This window comes from Ochotona princeps, chromosome 8, assembly GCF_030435755.1.
Source record: "Ochotona princeps isolate mOchPri1 chromosome 8, mOchPri1.hap1, whole genome shotgun sequence".
Lineage (NCBI taxonomy): Eukaryota > Metazoa > Chordata > Mammalia > Lagomorpha > Ochotonidae > Ochotona > Ochotona princeps.
The window spans coordinates 25,355,378-25,376,058 of NC_080839.1; the positions used below are offsets into that span (position 1 = coordinate 25,355,378).

Consider the following 20,681-nt stretch of genomic DNA (forward strand, 5'->3'; position numbering starts at 1 on the left):
ACTTGGCCGGTTCCGCATTTCGAGGCTGCGAGGCGGGGGAGGCAGCGAGGCCGGCGCCGCCGTGTGCCCGGGACTGCAGCCGCCGCGGCCCTGCCTGCGCTGCCCGCGAGTGAGGAGCGGCGGGCCCCGCGTCGCCGCCGGACGCGCCTCCGAGTCCTGAGCAGGGCGGGGGCCGGCGGCCCTCCGTCCCCTCCACCGACCGAAGATGAGCTTCCTCTTGTGAGTGAGGCCGGGCCGCGGTCGGGGAGCGCGTCGGGCGGCCCTGGGGCGCGGGCCGTGTGGCCTTCCTCCCGCCCCGGGCCCCGGGCGAGGCCGGGAAGGTGCCGCGGACGGGCGCGAGCGGCGAGGCCGGCGGCGCCTCCCAACTTTTCCGCCCGAGCGCGCCGGGGGCGGAGGGAGGCTGGGGGCGGAGCGCAGGCCCGCCGATGCGCTGGGTGGACGCCCGGTGCGGAGTCAGCCGCTTCCTCCGCCGCTGGCCCGGCTTTCTCGTGACCCCCGCGGAAAAGGTGGCAAGATAGGCCTGGCTGCAGACCCTGGGTTCCTGCTCGGATTCTACTTGCTTGCGGGTTGGCTGCCTTCTCTTTTATTTTTAATATTTCTGTTTTTCATTTTTTTTTGTTTACTTAGCTGAGGGATGCATGCCTAGGTGGGCCTCTGATTAGGGTGGAGAGGGGAAGGTATGGAGGAACGTGGGTGGGATACATTTTTTTTTTCCTCCTTCGTCCTTATGGGAGGAGGGAGAGGGACATCAGCACTCTGGTATGGAAGACGAGCCTTTGATGCCTCAAAGACCCCAACGTGGAGAAGAGTTTTAGTTGAATGGTTTGGTAGTTCCGAGGAGTTATAGATTTTGTTGCTCCATGTTTGAAAAAAATCTTTCCAAATCTGTTGGTTGACAGTCTATCTTAGTGCGTCCGCAGACCCTGGAACTTGCAGCAAAGCTTGGCCAGGAGAGCTGTCCAACCTGTTTGCTTTCTAGTTGCCGTCTCCTGCTGACCTACATGAGCTGACTGTCATGCCCCGTGTTCATCTGGGCATGCTGTCTGCTGCACATCAGCAGCTGAGGACGCCCTGTCATGACACATGTACTCCGAGGTTGGGCTACACATCCTGTGATTGTCCCCATGGGCCAGGTGTGAGTCCTGTGGTTGAGCTGTGGAGGAATCTTGTCTGGGGTGACCGCAGACTTGACTCTTCTGTGTGCCGGGCAGTGCAGGGCTAGGTCAGGTTCGGCCAGTTGACTGCACCAGCAGCGCACATAGCTGTGGATGCCAGCTTGCCTGGTCAGTTCCACCCTGGCGCCATATCATGTAAGCTGACAGTTACTGTGGCACCACCCATCCGACCCACCACAAACTTAGTCTTCATGAATACCAGTGGGTCCCACAGCGTTGTCGGGACGCCCGGCAATAACCCCTACCAGGTCAGCCCCCCCCCCACCCCTGAATTTGTGTGTTGCAGCCTACCCTGGCCCGGCTCACATCCCATCCAGTTTTCAGGTACACCCAGGAGTTCTGTGGTGTACCATAGCCTGACCTGACCCCCAGACGTGACCCACACGTATGCTGACAGGTGCTGCCTCCTTGTCAGCCTGGGTTCTTGTGCTCGCCAGGGGGAGGTACAGCAGGCGTGCTCCCAGGGTCTTGTGCCTGCCAGGGAGTTCTGTGGTCCAGCCTGACATGACTCCCACCCAGTCCGGGAACTTGCCTACTGTGCCTCGGCCTAGCCCAGCTGACTTGCACCCATTCTGGATCTCGGGCGCACCAGTGGGTGCAGGTGGTCTTCTCTTGTTCATAGAATAAAGTTTTATGGATAGTATCTGGACTCAAAAAGGCTTAAATGGAAAAGCTTGTACTCCATGAAATGTGAGCGGCATAGCTCTGGCATCATGTACCTTAGCTCAAGGGGCTGCCTCTGCCTTGGATAGCGCTTCAATGTGTTGCACAATGAAATAAATACCCAGCTGCAGTTGGGGACATAACATACTTTACATTTTAAGTACTTCATGTCCAGACTTTATTGTTAAAATGTTATTCTTTCCTGGGCCCAGCGCCCAACATGGTAGCCTAGTGGCTAAAGTCTTTGCCTTGCATGTTCTGGGATCCCTTATGGACACATGGATGCCAGTTTGTGTCCCAGCTGCTCCAGTTCCCTTCTGGCTCCCTGATTGTGACCTGGGAAAGCCATCAAGGACAGCCCAAAGCTTTGGGACCCTGCACCCGCGTGGGAGACCTGAAAGAAGGTTCTGGCTCCTGGCTTAGGATTGGCTCAGCTCAGCTATGGCTGTTGGGGCCACTTAGAGAGTGAAACAGTAGACAGAAGATCTTTCTGTCTGTATCTGCTTTGTATATCTGCCTTTCTAATAAAAAAGAAAAAAATGTTCTTTTTTCCAGCGTTTTGCTGTTATAGCACTACTTAAAATACCTGCAGTCACCATTCCTCATATCTACCTTCCTTTGGGTCATTAAGGAGAAGTCTCCAAAATCCAATTATCATGTCATTAAAAACTAAGGTTTAGGTTTAATTGCCAGTTTCCATTAGGGTACTGTTAACCCCAAGGCTTCTGAGCTGATGTTTTTAGTTAGTGGTTGGCTTGTGGATGCACAGTTGCTTTTTAAACCACAGATTGAGGCTTTCTTTTTTTTTTTTTTTAAGATTTTATTATTATTGGAAAGCCGGATATACAGAGAGGAGGAGAGACAGAGAGGAAGATCTTCTGTCTGATGTTTCACTCCCCAAGTGAGCTGCAACGGGCCGGTACGCGCCAATCCGATACCGGGAACCAGGAACCTCTTCCGGGTCTCCCACGCGGGTGCAGGGTCCCAAAGCTTTGGGCCGTCCTCGACTGCTACTTTCCCAGGCCACAAGTAGGGAGCTGGATGGGAAGTGGAGCTGCCGGGATTAGAACCGGCGCCCATATGGGATCCCTGGGCTTTCAAGGCGAGGACTTTAGCCGCTAGGCCATGCCGCCGGGCCCGAGGCTTTCTTTTTAATTGTAATGTCTGTGTGTTTTATTTATTTGCTTTTAAATATTTATTTATTTTTACTGGAAAGTCAGGTTTACACAGAGAAGGAGAGACAGATCCTTCATTCACTGGTCTGTAACAGCTGGAGCTGAGCCGATCTGAAGCCAGGTGCCAGGAACTTCTAGGTATCCCACGCGGGTGCAGGGTCCCAAGGCTTTGGGCTGTCCTCGACTGCTTTCCCAGGCCACAAACAGGGAGCTGGATGGGAAGTGGGGCTGCCGGGATTAGAACCGGCATCCATATGGGATCCCGGTGCATTTAAGGCGAGGACTTTAACTGCTAGGCCACGCCGCTGGGCCCAAGCACAAAAATCTTAATCATCATGAAGTTCATACTGAATCTTGACAAAAAAACTTTGTATTGCTTTTCCGTACTTGATTTTTTGCCATTCACAGCTTTTTTATTCTCATAAGGCTTACTTATCTCCACTGGCTGACATAGTCCATCTTAGAGTCTCTGTTTGCCCAGCTATTCACTGCCAATGCTTGGCTGGAGTAATTGATCAGTTTGTTCTGTCTTCCGTTCTCTGTTTTGGTACTAAGTGTCTCTGCAGGTTCCAGTGTATTGCCATATCCTCCATGTGCACCTGGATATGCTGTCCACTGCTCCGTCTGAGCCACTGAGGAGGCCCAGCTCTGATGCAGGCATTCCACAGTTAGACCATGGAACCTGCAATTCTCGCCATGGTTGGGGTTCTGAGTCCAGCAGTTCAGTTGAGGGATCCCCAGAGAAACCTCATCTGAGGTGATTCCAGACCTGATTCTTGTGTGTGCTGCTTGCCAGTACAGGGTCCGCACAGACCGTCACCCCAGTCAGCCTATGCATATGCTGGTGGTTGCTATTGTTGAGTCAGTTCTGTCTCCAGCCCTGTCTTCTACACAGACCAGTGGCTGTTGGAGCCTAACCCAGTCCTGCCCGCCACACACTCGACCTTCATGCAAGCTAGTGGGAGCTGCAGCCTAGTCACAGTGACCCGCAATAACCCCCACTAGTCCCGCCCCCTGCCCTGTTTCCCATGCTTGCCATTATGTACAGCGGGCTGGTCCAGTCTGTCCCACATCTCATTCAGCTCTCATCCATGTCAGTGGGCATTGAAGCCTTGTTCGGCCTAACCAGCCCCACTATCCAGTCCACTGGTGCCGACAGTTGCCACCCTCTAGCCATGCCTGCCCTAGTCTTGGTTCTCATGCTCACTGGCATAAGTGGCAGCCCAAGAGGGAGGTGCCCACTGTTTCCATACTGGGTCCACTCCCACTCTTGCATCTTGCATTCTCCAGTTGGTTCTGCTGTTTAGCTTAACAGAATTTGCCGTTTCCTCCAACCCCCCCCCCCCCCCCGCAGTGCCAGCATCTGCTGTGGCAAAGCCCAACCAACCCATACCACTCTGACTTATGCATGCACTATTAGGAACAGTCAACTGAGGATAGTTTTTCCCTGACTCAGCTCATATGAGGCCAACAGGTATTGTAGCCTCTCCCTGCCTGGTCTGCCCCCTATTCCAGCTCTCACACTCAGCAGTGGGAGTAGTGGCCCAGCAGGGAGGTCCCCGTAGTCCCCCTTCTGTGTTTGCTACCTACCCCCTTGGGCCTTACATGTGCGGATTGGGCTCTGCAGCCCAGTCTATCATGGCCCACCTCACCTCAGCATTTGCCAGTGGGTGCTGTAGCCTGGCTCAGCCCAGCCTACCCCCTATTCCAGCTCGTGCCAGTGGAGGCTACAGGCTAGCCTAGCCTAGCCAGCCAGCCCCCAGGCCCAGCCCTCATGTCAACTGGAATGTGTTGTGACCAAACCTGGCCCGACCCACACTTCGTTCTGTGTCCCAGTAGAAGAGTTTCCCATGCTCCTCCATCAGAACCTCTCCCAATGCCAGATCTTGCCCCCATTAGTGGATGGGTCCATGGACCAGCCCTACTTAGTTCACCTTCTGTGCTAGCAGGAACAGTGGCCTTTCCTGACCAGCTCTTACCTATTCTAATTCTTGTTGGGTGTTACAGCCTAGCCAAGCCTGGTCCACACTCAGACTCAGCCACACATGGCTCAGCAGGGGCAGAGACCTAGCCCAGCCCATCCTCCAGTTACCCTGGTTCTCACGAGCCCCAGTGGGTGCTGGAGTCTAGCTCAGTCTTGCACGCCCCAGACCCAGTCCACAGTTGTGCTGAGGGACACTGCAGCCATGTCCAGACCAGACCTCAGCCCCCACTCTCCAGTCCTGCTCCTAGACCCAGATCTCACACATGCCAGTGGGTGCTATGCCCTTACCTGGCATAGCCTGCCTCCTCCATCCTGGCCTTTGTATGAGTTGGTGGATGTTGCCGCCTGGCCTGCCCCACATCCTGTTTTAGGGTACGTGTGCGTGTGCGGGTGCTGCAGCTTGGACCTACCCAGCCTGTTTTCAGTCCCAGTACCCATGAGTGTTGGTGGGTTCCTTGGTCATGCCTAGCTTGGACTATCACCACCCCAACTTTTTTTTAAGATTTATTTTTTTATTTGTTTATTTTTATTTGAAAGTCAGATATACAGAGAAAGTCAGATATATACAGCCACTCCCCAAGTGGCTGCAACAGCTAGAGCTGAGCCGATCTGAAGGCCGAAGCCAGGAGCTTCTTCAGGGTCTCCCATGTGGTTGCAGGATCCCAAGGCTTTGGGCTGTCCTCAGTTGCTTTCCCAGGCCATAGGCAGGGAGCTGAATGGGAAGTGGAGCTGCCGGGATTAGAACCAATGCCCATATGGGATCCAGTGCGTGCAAGGCAAAGACTTTAGCTGCTAGACTACCACGCTGGGCTCAACCACCCCAGCCCTTAAGCTGGCCAGTGGGACTTGTGATTGCATAGGGTTAGGCCTGCATATCCCCCAAAGAATCTGTCCCCAGATCTGCTTCTCTTGGCGTGCTGATTTGTGTCATGGCCCCGCCTAATGTGACCCATTCCCTGTTCTGACACTCACTGTCAGGTACTGGGAGCTAGCCCTGCCAAACATGCCCCCAGCCCTAGCTTTCATGTGTGCTGTGTGTGGTGGTCAGCATTGATCCATACTAACAAGCCCAGCTCAAGTCTCCCGTGTGGCCTGGTGCATCAGTTTGACCCAGAAGGGTCTTCCTGTCTCTACCCTCTAAAACACCAGGTCTCATTCCCCTCGCTTATTTGCAAATACAGTGGCCTTGTCGTTGGGAGTCCCTCAGGAGTCATTCCCACCTGCAAGATACTTCCATGGCAGACCTCTCTACCCTCTCCACCTCGTATCCCCTCGCTCTTTTCCCCATTCTGTCCCCAGTCCTTGTTCCCAGAAATGCATGGGTTCTCCAGCCCAGCCTTTAGAAACCCAGCAGGTGGTATGCTGATCTGAGGTTCTCCCCACCCACCAGAGTCCCAAGCTCCTGGCACGTGTGCTGGTCTGGTGTCTTACCCCTTCCACACACCTAAGATCCAGGCCCATTGATGTTTCCAGGCCTGGTCCACCAGCACACCAGGACATCGTGCTGACCTGGCACTCTCTCCTCCCCCCTCTCCCCTGCCCAGGAGCCAGCACATGGGGAAATCCCCAGCTTTGCTCCACCTGCCTGGAGGTAAGCTCCCAGGTCTCCACATACCCTCCTGTACTATACCCTACACCCTTCCCTGTCCCAAGCCCACACCCATCCACCCACACAGGCTCCCCACTGCCTCCAGCTGGCGGTTTGTTGGTATAACAATCTGAAAAAGTTTGATTTGGATAGCACCAGTGCCGTGCATAATAGGGTAAATGAAATTGCACTTCTAATCCTGTTTTTATGTGTTGGGGGAAAAATACGTGGAACATTATTTTGTTGTGATTATCATTCCCTGCTCTCTTCAATCTGGCATTTTTTTCAGATAGTAATTGTTTTATAAAGCAATTTCTGTGCCTGTATTGATGCCATTTTGTTTGTAACCATAAAAACTTGCATGCTTTTACTTTTAACCTAACAGCAGCAGCCGTTCTTCTAAAACATTCAAACCAAAGAAGAATATTCCAGAAGGGTCCCATCAGTATGAGCTCCTGAAGCATGCGGAAGCGACTCTAGGAAGTGGGAATCTGAGACAAGCCGTTATGTTGCCAGAGGGAGAGGACCTCAATGAGTGGATTGCTGTTAACAGTAAGTATTTTGGTGGAAAATTGTAAACAGAAGTAGACAAAACTAATACAGTGAATTTTCAAGGATATATCTTCTCATTTCAGTAGATACCAGTCTGTGACCAGTTGAGTTTCTTCTATACCCCCACCCCTGATTATTTTGAAGCGAACCACAGACTTATTGTTTAATTTATAAATAATTGAGTAAATATCTCTTAAAACACAGGAAGCCCTTTTAAAGAAGACTGCAGCACTGTGGTCTTCTGTTTTTAAGTACTTAGAGATAGATCCCCCACAGCAGTGAGACTGGGCCAGGTTGGCACAAGAAGGTAGGAGCTCTAGCTGGGTTTCCCACACAGGTGGCAGGAACTCAAGTACTGAGTCATCATTTCCTGGCTTCCTAGTCACCTCAGCTAGGAGCTGGGACAGAGACCTAGTGGCCAGGACTCCAGCCAGTACTCCAGTGTGGAAGGTGCGGTGCAGGGGCAGCTTCACCTACCACAGCGCAGAGCCTGCCCCTGCTGTTGTCTGTCAGTGAAGTCAGCTACCCATTCAGTCTGCACAGTGCTTTTTGGCTTGGTTTAAGTCAGGATCCAACAGGGCCTACAGGTATCTCCTCATTGCAGCGTTATTCTCTTGCCATTTTGGTGTTTTTGAAGAAACCAGGATGCTGGCATATCCAGTGTGAATTTCACTTGCTGTGTCCCCAAGGCATCATTGCCATAATCTGTTCCTTCATTTCTTTCCTGTACATCTTACATTAGGACTTCATACTGTGACAAAAATGCTTTTTATCATCGCTGTAGGCATTTAATCCATGAAAAAGTAGCTCATGTGACTGAGGAACTAAATTTTTAATTAAAGGTAAGTTTATTGTAAGATGTAGCTGTGATACCATGTTTGTGAAGGCTGAGTCCTGGATCAAACTCCAGTTTGATTTTGTGGGTCGGTGAGACCGCTTCATAAACGGTGCTATATATTTCCGTAGTAACCTTGTCTTTTTGTTGTTGTTGTTCAAAATCCAGCTTACTCTAGGGAATGCTGTTGGCATTCTGACAGGTTTAGAACGACACACTTCCTGAGGACTTTCATGTACTCTGCCTGTGAATCCTTCCATCTCTGGTCTCTGGCAACCACTGTTGCTGTCTGCATAGTTTTGCCTTTTCCAGAAGATTACGTAGTTGGATTCTTACAGTGTGAATCCCTTTCATATGGCCTCTTTTAGTTAGTAGTATATATCTAAGTGTCTTTAATGTCATTTCATGGTTTGAAAGTGCATTTCTAGTCCTGACTGTTCTGTTTTCTGGGTGTTTCACATGTATTTATCTATTCATCTACTAAAGAACATCTTGGTTTTGTCAGGTTTTAGCATTATGAGTAAGGCTTCTGTAGATATGTATAGGTTTTTGTGTGGATGTAAGTTTTTTTTTTTTTTTAAGGATTTATTTATTTGTTTTTTATTGGAAAGTGAGATAAACAAAGAGGAAGAAAGACAGAGAGGAAGATCTTCCATCTGATGGATCACACTCCCCAAGCGGCCGCAATGGCTGGAGCTGAGCTGATCCAAAGCCAGGAGCTTCTTCCAGGTCTTTCATGTGGGTGCAGGGTCCCAAGGCTTTGGGTTGTCCTGGACTGCTTTCCCAGGTCACAAGCAGGGAACTTGATGGAAATCGGGGCCACCAGGGTTAGAACTCATGCCCATATGGGATCCAGTACGTTCAAGGCGAGGACTTTAGCTGCTAGGCTGTTGGCACTGGTCCCAAGTTCCTTATTTATTTCGGTAAATGCCAGAGAGCATAATTACCTGATCATGTGCTAAGTAGCCGTTCTGTAAGAAACTACTGAACGTATACAGTGCCTTCACCACATTATGTGTTCCCATCAGCGATACATGAGAGTTGTTGCTCTACATGCTTACCACTTTTGTTCTTGTCATTGTTTTGGATTTTGGTCATTCTGATAGATGTGTTTTTGTTTTGTTTTAAGATCCTATATTGATACTGATTGTGTCCTGGCTGTTCCACTTCTCATCCAGCTCCCTGCTTGTGGCCTGGGAAAGCAGTCGAGTATGACCCCAAAGCCTTGGGACCCTGTACCTGCTTGGGAGATCCAGAAGAAGCTCCTGGCTCCTGGCTTCAGATGGGTCAACTATGATCGTTACAGCCACTTGGGGAGTGAATTAGCAGAGGGAGGATCTTTGTGTCTCTCCTCTCTCTGTAGATCTGATGTGCCTTTTCCAATTAAAAAGAATTTAATTTAATTCTTTTTTAAAAAAAAGATCTACAGAGAGAGGAGAGACAGAAATATCTTGCATTAGCTGGTTCACTCCCCAAGTGGCTCAATGATCGATCCTAAGCCAGGAGCTTCCTCTGTGTCTGTCACATGGGTGCAGGGTCCCAAGATATTGATCTATCCTCCGCTTTCCAGGCCATAAGCAGGGACTGGATGGGAGTGGAGCAGCCAGGACATGAACCAGCGTCCATTAAGGATCCTGGTGCTTGAAGGCGGGGATTAGCCAATTGAGCCATTCACCAGGCCTGTTTCATTGTTTTAATTAACATGGTTCTGATGGACATGTCATGTCAAGTACTGTTTTATGTCCTTCACATTATTTTGATGGGGTATCTGTTAAGGTCTTTATCAGAAATGCTGTTTACAAATATTTTCCAATCTATAGTGCTTTTTTTACTTTAAAAAGTTTTAATTTTTATTTATTTTCATGGAAAGGCAAATTTACAGAGAAAAAGAGAACCAGATATTTCATCTCACCCACTGGTTCACTCCCTTAATGGCCGTAACAGCTTGAAGCCAGACTGAAGCCAGGAGCCAGGAGCTTCTTCCAGGTTCTGCACGTGGATGCAGGGTCCCAAGGCTTTGGGCCGTCCTCCACTGCTTTCCCAGGCCACAAACAGGGAGCTGGATGGGAAGTGGAACAACCAGGACACACCAGAACCAATAACGGGGTACTGGTGCTTATAGCTGAAGATTAGCTAGTGAAGTCATCTTACCATTGTGCTGGTAGCATCCATGTTGTATTGTTTTAAAACTTAAAATTTGTTTATTTGTGGGCCTGACATGGTAGCTCAACAGGCTAATCTTCCACCTCCAAGTGTTGGAATCCCATATGGGAAGTGATCCAGCGGATGAAAGATCTTTCTCTTTTTCTCTCCCCTCTGTAAGTCTTTTTTTTTTTTTAAGATTTACTTATTTTTATTGGAAATGCAGATCAGATTTTTGGAGAGAAGGAGGTAGAAAGATCTTCCATCTGTTGGTTCATTCCCTGGCTGGTTGCAATGGCCCCAGCTGAGTTGAGCCAATCCAGTATGAAGCCAGGAGCTTCTTCTGGGTCTCCTAAGTGGCTGCAGGGTCCCAGGACTTTGGGCCATCTTCTGTTGCTTTCCCAGGCACAAGCAGGGAGCTGGATGAGAAGTGGAGCAACTGGGGCCTGGACTGGTGTCCATGTGGGATTTTGGTGCTTGCAAGATAACAATTTAGCCATTGAGCCATTTCACCTGGTCCAAAAATAACTAAAAACAAGGGTTGAGGAAAAGCTGAATTAGAGGCAGAGCTAGGGCTGCAACCCCAACAGAATGAAGGCATCTTGACTGCTGCCCTCCATCTGTCTATTTATCTTTTTTGTATGCCATTTGATAGAAACTGAATGTGAACTACATATGTAATTTTGAGTTTTCTAGTATATAATTGTTTTTAGGATTTATTCTCTTTGAAAGTTACAGCAAGAGGAAAGACATGTCTTCCATCTGTTGATTGATTCCCCAAAATGGCCCAACTAGGCCTGTCCAAAGCCAGGAACCTTGAGCTAATTCTGCCTCCCTTCCCTTGGTCAGGGGCCCAAAGACTTGGCCCATCCTCTGCTGCTTTCCACCACATTAACAGGGAGCTAAATTGGAAAGGAAGAACCAACACTCAAACTGATGCCTACGTGGGATGCTAGCACCTCCAAACACAGACTTAATGTTCTATGCCAGGGCACTGGCCTCTAATATTCATAATTTATAAGTTTTCCTTGTTGCCTGGTGTGGTGACCTAGCGGCCGAAGTTGTTGCCTTGAATGTGCCAAGATCCCATATGGGCATTGGTTCTAATCCCAGCAGCTCCACTTCCCATCCGGATCCCAGCCTGTGGCCTGGGAAAGCAGTCGAGGACAGGCCAAAGCCTTGGGACCCTGCACCCGTGTGGGAGACCCAGAAGTTCTAGCTCCTGGCTTTGAATTGGCTCAGCTCCGGCTGTTGCAACTGCTTGGGGAGTGAACCATTGGACAGAAAATTTTCCTCTTTGTCTTTCCTGCTCTCTGTATATCTGCCTTTGCAATAAAAATAAATCTTTTTTTTTTTTTTTTAAAGATTTATTCATTTTATTACAGCCAGATATACACAGAGGAGGAGAGACAGAGAGGAAGATCTTCCGTCCGATGATTCACTCCCCAAGTGAGCCACAACGGGCCGATGCGCGCCGATCCGATGCCGGGAACCTGGAACCTCTTCCGGGTCTCCCACGCGGGTGCAGTGTCCCAATGCATTGGGTCGTCCTCAACTGCTTTCCCAGGCCACAAGCAGGGAGCTGGATGGGAAGTGGAGCAGCCGGGATTAGAACCGGCGCCCATATGGGATCCCGGGGCTTTCAAGGCGAGGACTTTAGCCGCTAGGCCACGCCGCCGGGCCCAATAAATCTTTTTTTAAAAAATTCATTTAAAAATAGCAATAATAAGCATGTTACATGTTTATAACAAATGACTTATTTTCCAAAACTTTAGTGAAATGTGTAGTCTTTTTTATATTTTTGCAAATCTTTAATGCCTAGTTCATTAGGTAGTTGGCTTTGTTTGTTATCTGTTGTGATGTGACACATCGTGGAGGCTCTGGAAAACCCACTGTGCCCTTTTCAGAGGAAGGAGAAGGGAGCAATTGAAGTAGTTTAGACCTCACAGGTCTGAGGTAGGGGTACCCTGGGCCTCATTCTGACACCACACCAGTGACAGTCTGAGCACATTGTTATGTTTTGAGTAAGTATTGGTCTTAATCATTGTTTTCCTAGAAACATGATTAATTAAGGGAAAGATTTATAACTAAGACCTTTGACAAGATGGAATTTTAAAAATTTTGTTTTTAAGAACTTGAAAAGCCATTGTTGATTTTTTTAGGTGCTCTTTTATAGAGAAACTAAACCATTTTATAACTTTCCAAGGCTTCTGTGGCTTTCTTTGCATAGAGTAGTTGTGTTTCAGTCCATTGTGGCTCAGTTTGGCCTCCTCCACTTCCTCCAAGCCTAGTGAAGCTCACGTAGGGAGAAGGCCCTCTTCCCCAGCTTTTCTTGGAACTTTCTTGTATTATTGTTGTCCTTCGAATCCTATCTTCTTATGTCCTATATTGTTTTTTTCTGTTTAAGTTTTTTGCTGTTATTAGGTAGCAACTCCAGGGAAAGAGACTTTATTCCAAGATTTTTTTTTATGTCCTCACTGTGCTGTAGACCACAAATGTTTATACTGAATTAGATTGTTTTCAACGTACCTGCCTGCCTCCTTCACATTTTTGTCTCTTTCCTAATATGGGTGCTATTGTCTGGTCTGCATTGATAAGGAGCTATGAATTTTTATAATTTCCATGTTTATAATGAAATTGTATATTCTGATGTATAATAGGCAGTATTGAGTTAGAATTTTCCTAATGTTAGATACTGGTTAAAAACTGTATTAAAAGTTGACCTTGGGCCTGGCGGCGTGGCCTAGCGGCTAAAGTCCTCGCCTTGAAAGCCCCGGGATCCCATATGGGCGCTGGTTCTAATCCCGGCAGCTCCACTTCCCATCCAGCTCCCTGCTTGTGGCCTGGGAAAGCAGGAGAGGACGGCCCAAGGCTTTGGGACCCTGCACCCGCGTGGGAGACCCGGAAGAGGTTCCTGGTCCCGGCATCGGATTGGCGCGTACCGGCCCGTTGTGGCTCACTTGGGGAGTGAAACATCGGATGGAAGATCTTCCTCTCTGTCTCTCCTCCTCTCTGTATATCCAGCTTTCAAATAAGTAAATAGATATTTTTAAAAAAAAAAAAAAAAGTTGACCTTAATTTTAGGTGTGATCAGATCATTTGATTTTCCAAGGATTCAGCCAAGAGCTTCAATTTGTTTTTTTGTTTTTGTTTTTTTTCACCTGAGAGGTCTGCTGTTTTGTATGACACAGATGTTCTAACACAGTTCCACTATTTACAGCTGTGGACTTCTTCAACCAGATCAACATGTTATATGGAACTATTACGGAATTCTGCACTGAAGCAAGCTGTCCAGTCATGTCTGCTGGGCCAAGGTATAAATATTGCCTGCTATATGGGTGTTTACATGACTATTGTTTTATCAATAATTGATATAAATTTAAGAACAAAGTCTTAAATGCTTTGGTAAGCCGATTCTCAGTGTCTTAAAGCTTACTGCATGATGGAAGTATACTGTTACAGGAGTATAAGAGCAGAAATTGGAGTTTTATTTGTAGTGCATTGCAAAAATTTATTTTCTCAATTTTATTAACATTTATGCTTCCTATTTATAGTTTTTAACTGAATTTCTTAGAAGAGTTTGACCATTTAACATTTGATTTTATTGTGTGCCTTATTTAGTGTTATTGGAACACAGCTTTAGTTATCTGACTAAAAAGTTGCTAAGTTAAAGAATATTTTGACTAACACACTTCAAGAAATACTGAAAAAAGAAACTTTTATCACCTCTGGTGACTGGTCAGTGTGTGTTGTGATGGAGTTACTGTTGGACGGCTTCGTTTTTTTCACTGCAGTGATGAGAGTTTATTTGCTGATAACTAGATTCTCAAGAAGTTTGTCTCCTAGAAAAGACTGTCCTCTCTGGTATTACTGCCTTGTATAAAGAAGTCCCAGTGTTTGTAGTCCTGTTTTGTTGCAGTATTTCGGGAAGAATGTTGTGATTTTGTGTTCAACTTTATTCTTCAAATTTTAAAACAAAGAAAATAAATTGGAAAATTAAACTCATCTGTGGCTTAAATGCCTTATACATGTTAATTGTCTCAGCTAAGGTGGTGGTAGGGGGAGAAAGCATGCATGCCTCAGAATATTTCTCCAACAGCCTCTTTAAAAACAGGCCATCAGGGTATAGTGGATATCTTACTACCTTACCCATTCATGAGCAACTTTTGGGCTTAGACAGGAATGCATTTCTCTTAACTTTCCCAGGCTGAGTTATAAAACATGCACTCTGGCACTGCCAGCTGTCACGTAATTCCTGTTTCCTTTGCTAATTACAGAAATACTCCATAGGGAACTTTTAGTAATCTTCAGTTGAACTTTAGATAACTTACTAAAGAGGCAGATGAGTTTTGAGTGACAGAACATGAACCTACTTTGATTACAAGTTGTACGTTTCTTAGTGCTTTTGAAAGCCCTCAGTAAGCTATTTTTCTTTCCAGATATGAATATCACTGGGCAGATGGTACTAATATTAAAAAGCCAATCAAATGTTCTGCACCAAAGTACATTGACTATTTGATGACTTGGGTTCAGGATCAGCTTGATGATGAAACACTTTTTCCTTCTAAGATTGGTGAGTTAACATAGAACTTTTTTTTTTTTTTTTGATGATGATTTTTTTTTTTTTTGAATGATGATACTTTCTTTTTAACATTCATTTACTTAAAAAAAAAAAAAATCTAATGGGCCTGGTGCAAGGCTTAGTGGCTAAATTCTCACATTGTGTGTGCCAGGATCCCACATGGATGCTGGTTTGTGTCCTGGTTGCTCCACTTCCCAGCTAGCTCCTTGCTTGTGGCCTGGGGAAGAAGTAGAGGATGACCCAAAACCTTGGGACCTTGTACCCATGTAGGAGACCTGGAAGAAGCTCCTGAGTCCTGGCTTCGGATCGGCTCAGCTCTGGCCGTTGTGGCTATTTAGATGAACCAGCAGGTGGAAGACATTTCTGTCTCTCCTTTCTGTATATCTGCCTCTCTAATAAAAAGTAATTTTCAAACAAGTATACTATCCTAATGTATTTAACTGTTTTAATGTATTTTAAATGAATAAAATTAAACATTGCCTCTCTACCTTTTGGCTAAGATCAAGTATAGTAAACTATCTTTCCACAATATTTCAGGAATTTAAAAATTTCCTGTGTTGATAGGTTGCAGTGCCTGAGCATGCAGGCTTTTTGTTTTGCTTAGGAAAGTTTGTATTAAATGTATAAGTGTTATTTCTTTTAAGTTAAAATGACCAACTATAAAAAATTTATATTTGCAATTAGAATACTCATTCTTGTTGCATTTTTAAAAAAGATTTACTTTATTTTTATTTGAGAGGGTGGAATTAGAGAAGGAGAGACAGGAACAGTGTAATTTTTTTATCCCCTGGTTTACTCCCAAATGGCTGCAATGGTCCACACTGGACCGGTCTGAAGCCAGTAGCCAGAATCATCTTCTGTGTCTTCTGTGTGGGTATGGTGGCCCAAGAAACTGAAACGTTCTCTGCAGTTTTTCCAGGCTGTACATGGGGAGCTGGATTGGAAGTAGAACAGCTGGAGCTTGAACCAACACCCATATGGGATGCCGCACCATTCTTGTTCATTTCTTTTTTTTTTTTTTTTTTTTTTTTTAAGTTCTTTTTGACAAGATTTGTTTTATTTTTATTGGAAAGTCAGATTTACAAAGATTAGGAGAGACAGAAAGATCCTCCATCTACTGCTTCACTTCCAAAGTGGTTGCAATGGCCAGAGCTGATCTGAAGCCTGGATCCTCTTCCGCGTCTTCCACATGGGTGCAGGGTCCCAAGGCTTTGGGCCATCTTCTATTGCTTTCCCAGGCCACAAGCAGGGAGCTGGATTGGAAGTAGAGGTGCTGGGATTAGAACCGGCGCCCATATGGGATCCTGACGTGTTCAAGGTGAGGACTTTAGCTGCTAGGCCACCACGCTGGGCCCTTGTTCATTTCTTAAGGAAGACACTGTGACAACTAAAAAAATGTTTATTGAATTTTGGCTGAGTAATGTCATGTATAATTTTAATGCCTGTGCCTGTTCTAAGGCAATCAGAGCAAAGTATGTAACGATATACTTAGGTATGAATATTTTTCTCTGTATTAAAAAAAAAACATACAGAAGTAGGCTTGTGTATTTGTACAGATGTGTATTTTTTGGTTATAGTTGCTTATGGCAGTATCTAAACATCCTGCTGTTCATTTAGACAGAAGGTTGAGTAATATACACATATATTTGATTACAGGTGTCCCATTTCCCAAAAATTTTATGTCTGTGGCAAAGACCATCCTGAAGCGCCTGTTCAGGGTTTACGCTCATATTTATCACCAGCACTTTGATTCCGTGATGCAGCTCCAAGAGGAGGCCCATCTCAACACCTCCTTCAAGCACTTTATTTTCTTTGTTCAGGTGAGTTGGATCAGATTGATCTCTGTGTCCTTGGACTTGAGACTAAGTAGATTTGGTACCTTGTCGTACTTAGAGATATGGAGCTGAGTTCAGCCAAAATTATTTTCTGGTGTGTTCCCATCCACATCGTTTCACTGTTGTGTTGACAACACAGAAAGTTTTCACTCTCGTTTAGACCCTTCCTTGTGCCTCTGGCTTTCACGGTTTTGTGGTTAGAATATGTCATTTAGGGACATTGCCTGTTGCATTATAGGCTCTTTGAACAGAAACTTTTAAAAAATGTAATTCATGTTGTTTGAAAGGGGTGTCAAAGAATCAGGGCTACTGTAGCATAACTGTAAAGATAGCATAGGTTTTTAAGTAAACTGTTACAGTGTGTCTATATATCATTGTATTTGGTTAGTTATATAGAGTGACTCATGGAGGTCAGGGAGCACTCAGCATTTGCTGGTTTATTATAAAGGGCATCATGTAGGATGCAGGTCAGCAGCCAGGTAGGATATGCTTAAGGCCAGGTATGGGAGAAGGAGGAGGAGCCTCTGTTACCCGGTGAGGCATTGTGCAGGAACCTGCACGTATTCAGCTATCCAGAAATTGTCTGGACCATTTCCTTTGGGTTTTTAGGAGAGCTTCGTTACTTGTCCAGTGTAGATTGCGTCATTGGCCATTGGTAATCAGATCAGCTTTCCCCTACTTTCCATTCCTTGGGGACTGGGTGTGGCCCTGGAAGTTGCAACCTTGTAATGCATGCCTTGGTCTTTCAGTGACTGTCCCATGTGCTGTTTCCCCCAGAAACAGAACTGAAGACCAACATGTCACTCAGTGTTATACCTGTGTTTTTTAAGAAGGACATAAGAACAGTCCTATTGTAAAATGTTCACAGAAGTTATCTGATCATTCCAGAAGGCTGTAGCTGAGAGTATATAAAATACAAAAGGAGTTTAATTTAGAGATGTATTTAAATTTTTATTTTTCTTCTCTTTTTAGGAGTTTAACCTGATTGATAGGCGTGAGTTGGCACCTCTTCAGGAATTAATTGAGAAGCTTGGATCAAAAGACAGATAAATGGTTCTTACAAACCACAACTACCTTCTTGCTTCATCTACTGCTAGAGCTGTCTCCATGCTATCTGTTATAGACTAGTGATACAAACTTTGAGAGAACAGTATAAAAAGTTTCTTGTTATCTGTATGTCTACAGATAAAATTGTCCCAAAGGCAGGTTTGCCTTACAGCTTCAGAGTGCTACCCTAAGGACACAGCGAAATCTGAGGTACCTTCTGATGACCTTTATGTTCCTGTCGCAGAGTCATATTTGGTTGTAATTTGTGGTGACTGACCTGTAGTTTATTGGTTTACTTACTACTTCATTCAGGAAAATGATTGAGTCTTATTTCAGGTGATAGCATAGTAGATACCAGTAATTTATTAGTAAGTTCCCAAAACAAATTTTATAATAGCACAATCAGATTGATTTTAACATGCTTTTAGTTTTTTTAATAGATATTTTTTAAGTTTTTTTTTTTTTTAAGATCTAGAACATTTGCATCACTTTCAATAATCCTTTAGTTTTAAGTCTGTACTAGTATTTTTGTAGATAAGGCTATATATGTATATTTCAAAATCCATGATTATGGTTTAAATCATCATATGGCAAATATGAAATGAGAGTAATCAGAATTATTTTAAAGTGACTTTATTTTTAATTTTTTATTTGGGATTTTATTCATATCTCTGTAAATTATTAGTAGTGTGTTTCAATTTTTTACTGCTTCTAATGGTAGCCCTGGAGGTTTTATTTTGAAATGTTTCGCTCAGATTAATGTGTAGCTTTTGTCTGAGAAAAAGAACTTCCAGAAAATTATGGCAAGCTTAGATGTCTCAAAGCTATTATTTTCATTCACATTTTTTAGAAACCTTGTAATGCTAGGTAAGAGAATAGACATACTCAGTGCTTGATGGCCTCGTTTCCTTTTTTTTCTTTATTCTTTGTTTTTATTGTGACAGCTAAGAATAATGGAGAAATGCACGAACTTTATCCCAATATGATTTAAGGAAAGCCACAATGAAAAACTTTGAAAATGTGCACATTTTATAAGAGCTAGTGTGCAGCTTTGTGTGTGTGTGTGTGTGTGTGTGTGTAAGAGAGAAATCTAAAGGAAACAAAATGGGAGGAATAGCTAAAAGAAAAATCACATTGAGTCTTGTTGTTAGTGTTCACAGGTGGATTGAGCCTCCATGGGGAGTTTATTTAGGTTCAATGGCTTTTGAACTCAAAATTCTTAATTTCTATTGGATAAAAGAATCTTCCCCTTTAGTGAAGAAAACCTTTCTTTCCCGTTGGTCCCCAGGATTTAGTCACCTGTAGCTGACCACTTAATATATAATGGGGAGTAGGGAGAATGCTAGAAGGCCGCCTGGTCCACAGAGCTTCCCAGACACACACTGTGTGTCCAAGTTGTGATTCTTACTAAAAGGTACCTCCCTTGTATGTTTGATAAGGGGTGGATTTAAGTGTTTATTATTTACAAGAATATAAAGAATTGCTTAGAAATATCCCTTATAATTGGGTTTTAATGAATTCTGAAATACATACAGAATTTTTTCATTCATCTGATTAAGCTGGAGCCATACAGTATTTGAGGAGTTAAAATAGTAGGGTAGTCACTTAGGGATAAAAAGAGCAAAACCCCCGTGAAGCATTGAGGCTTACTGGCAGCCCAAGAGCTCAGCCAGTCAGTTGGTGCTCACCACTGGCAGCCATGGAAGCGGGTGTCTAGGATGCAGCTGCTGGCGACTGTAAACTGTGGCTTGAGTTTGCTTATGTCTGCAAGGAATGTGTGACGGTGTTTCTCACCTGGAGTTGTGCTTTCATTTCTGTGTCCTCAAACAAAAGCGTTCTCACTTTTCTCCATTTTACTTTCAGTGATAGCTATCCTCCCACTGGTCTTGACTAGCCCCAAAGAGCCCAAGTTGGTCCTCCTCGTTCTGGGAGAGTAACAAAGATGGCTTATTAATGAGACAGAAGTCAAAACTTCGTGGTAATTGGAGATTCAGGATATCCTTTTTTCCCCTAGTAGAAGCATTTCAGATTCCTAAAGCCAGTGTGGCGTAACCAGCAGCGCAACTGTTACTGTTTACATTATTTGTTTACTTCCAAGGCCAGGGAGTGTGGAGCAGGAGGAGGACTGGAGGAACGGGAGTGGGAGGGACCGTCCTAACTTGGCTAGAGGAGTAACCTTTGGTAAGAGGCTGAAGAACAGTCTCTGCCTTGTGATGGGCCTCCCACACCCAGGCTCTGTCTGTTGCACAGCACGCACTGTCCTGCCCCCTCCCCCACTCAGTCATCTCCTCTGAGTGTCTGATCTCCACTCCTCAGTGTGATTACAATCATGGGGTGGAGAGGACTTGGTAAATGATGCAGCTAATCCTATGGTGCTTTATTCTCCAGGCCTTTTTAAGAAACTTTATTCTCCAGGCCTTTTTGTTTGGAATCCACTTCGCTTCTACTCTGGTGACTGTAGTGATGGCCCTGTGTATCCTTTCTGCGTGAGATTGTGGAAAAGTGACTTATAGGGCTGCCAGCTACCAAGGTATTTTTTTGGTAGCTGCTTACTTGAGAAATGCAAATCTGTATTCGGTGTGGCTTGGATAGCAAAGATAGTTTTGCTTCTAGGTTGGAAGCCGGAGGAGCAGTTCTGGTGGTGATGGTAACTTTGGCAAGCATTGTTGAGTTTTCTAATTTCACTCCTGACCTTCTCTCTGAACAGTGTGATTCTCCCATGAGTAGAGAAGTGCAGCATCCTTGCCTCAGAAACATAAGCAAGGCAGACCCGCAGAATGTTAGGTCCTACAAGTCTGTAGGTAACCCCATGGCTGGTGCTGGTGCTACCCTGTCTTAGCAGGGCACCTGCCACCTGTCAGTGAGGCCCCGGCCTGAGAAACGCTAGCGTCAAAACACCTTCGATGGGCACACGAGTCCTCCTGATACTAGTTCAGTAAGTGGATTTATTTTTTGTTGTGGAACTCGGGCAAAAGCGGAAAATAATCATTTCATGTTTGGTTCTTTGCATTTGATTTTGATATTTTAAGCTGCAAAAGACTTTGGGGAGTGATATTACATGTGGTAATGGTGATTTTATTGAACCAACTGCATTGAAGTTTAC

The 20,681-nt window shown here is 45.4% G+C and overlaps 1 protein-coding gene across 1 annotated transcript; it reads left to right on the forward strand.

Annotated features, from left to right (window-relative positions):
• Positions 1-19,675, forward strand: MOB1A (MOB kinase activator 1A). The gene is made up of 6 exons (XM_004590677.2): positions 1-219; positions 6,971-7,137; positions 13,335-13,428; positions 14,554-14,687; positions 16,353-16,516; positions 17,504-19,675. Exons 1-6 carry the CDS (start codon positions 206-208, stop codon positions 17,579-17,581), a joined length of 651 nt encoding a protein of 216 aa, XP_004590734.1. The 5' UTR covers positions 1-205; the 3' UTR covers positions 17,582-19,675.
• Positions 19,676-20,681: the final 1,006 nt, after the last annotated feature.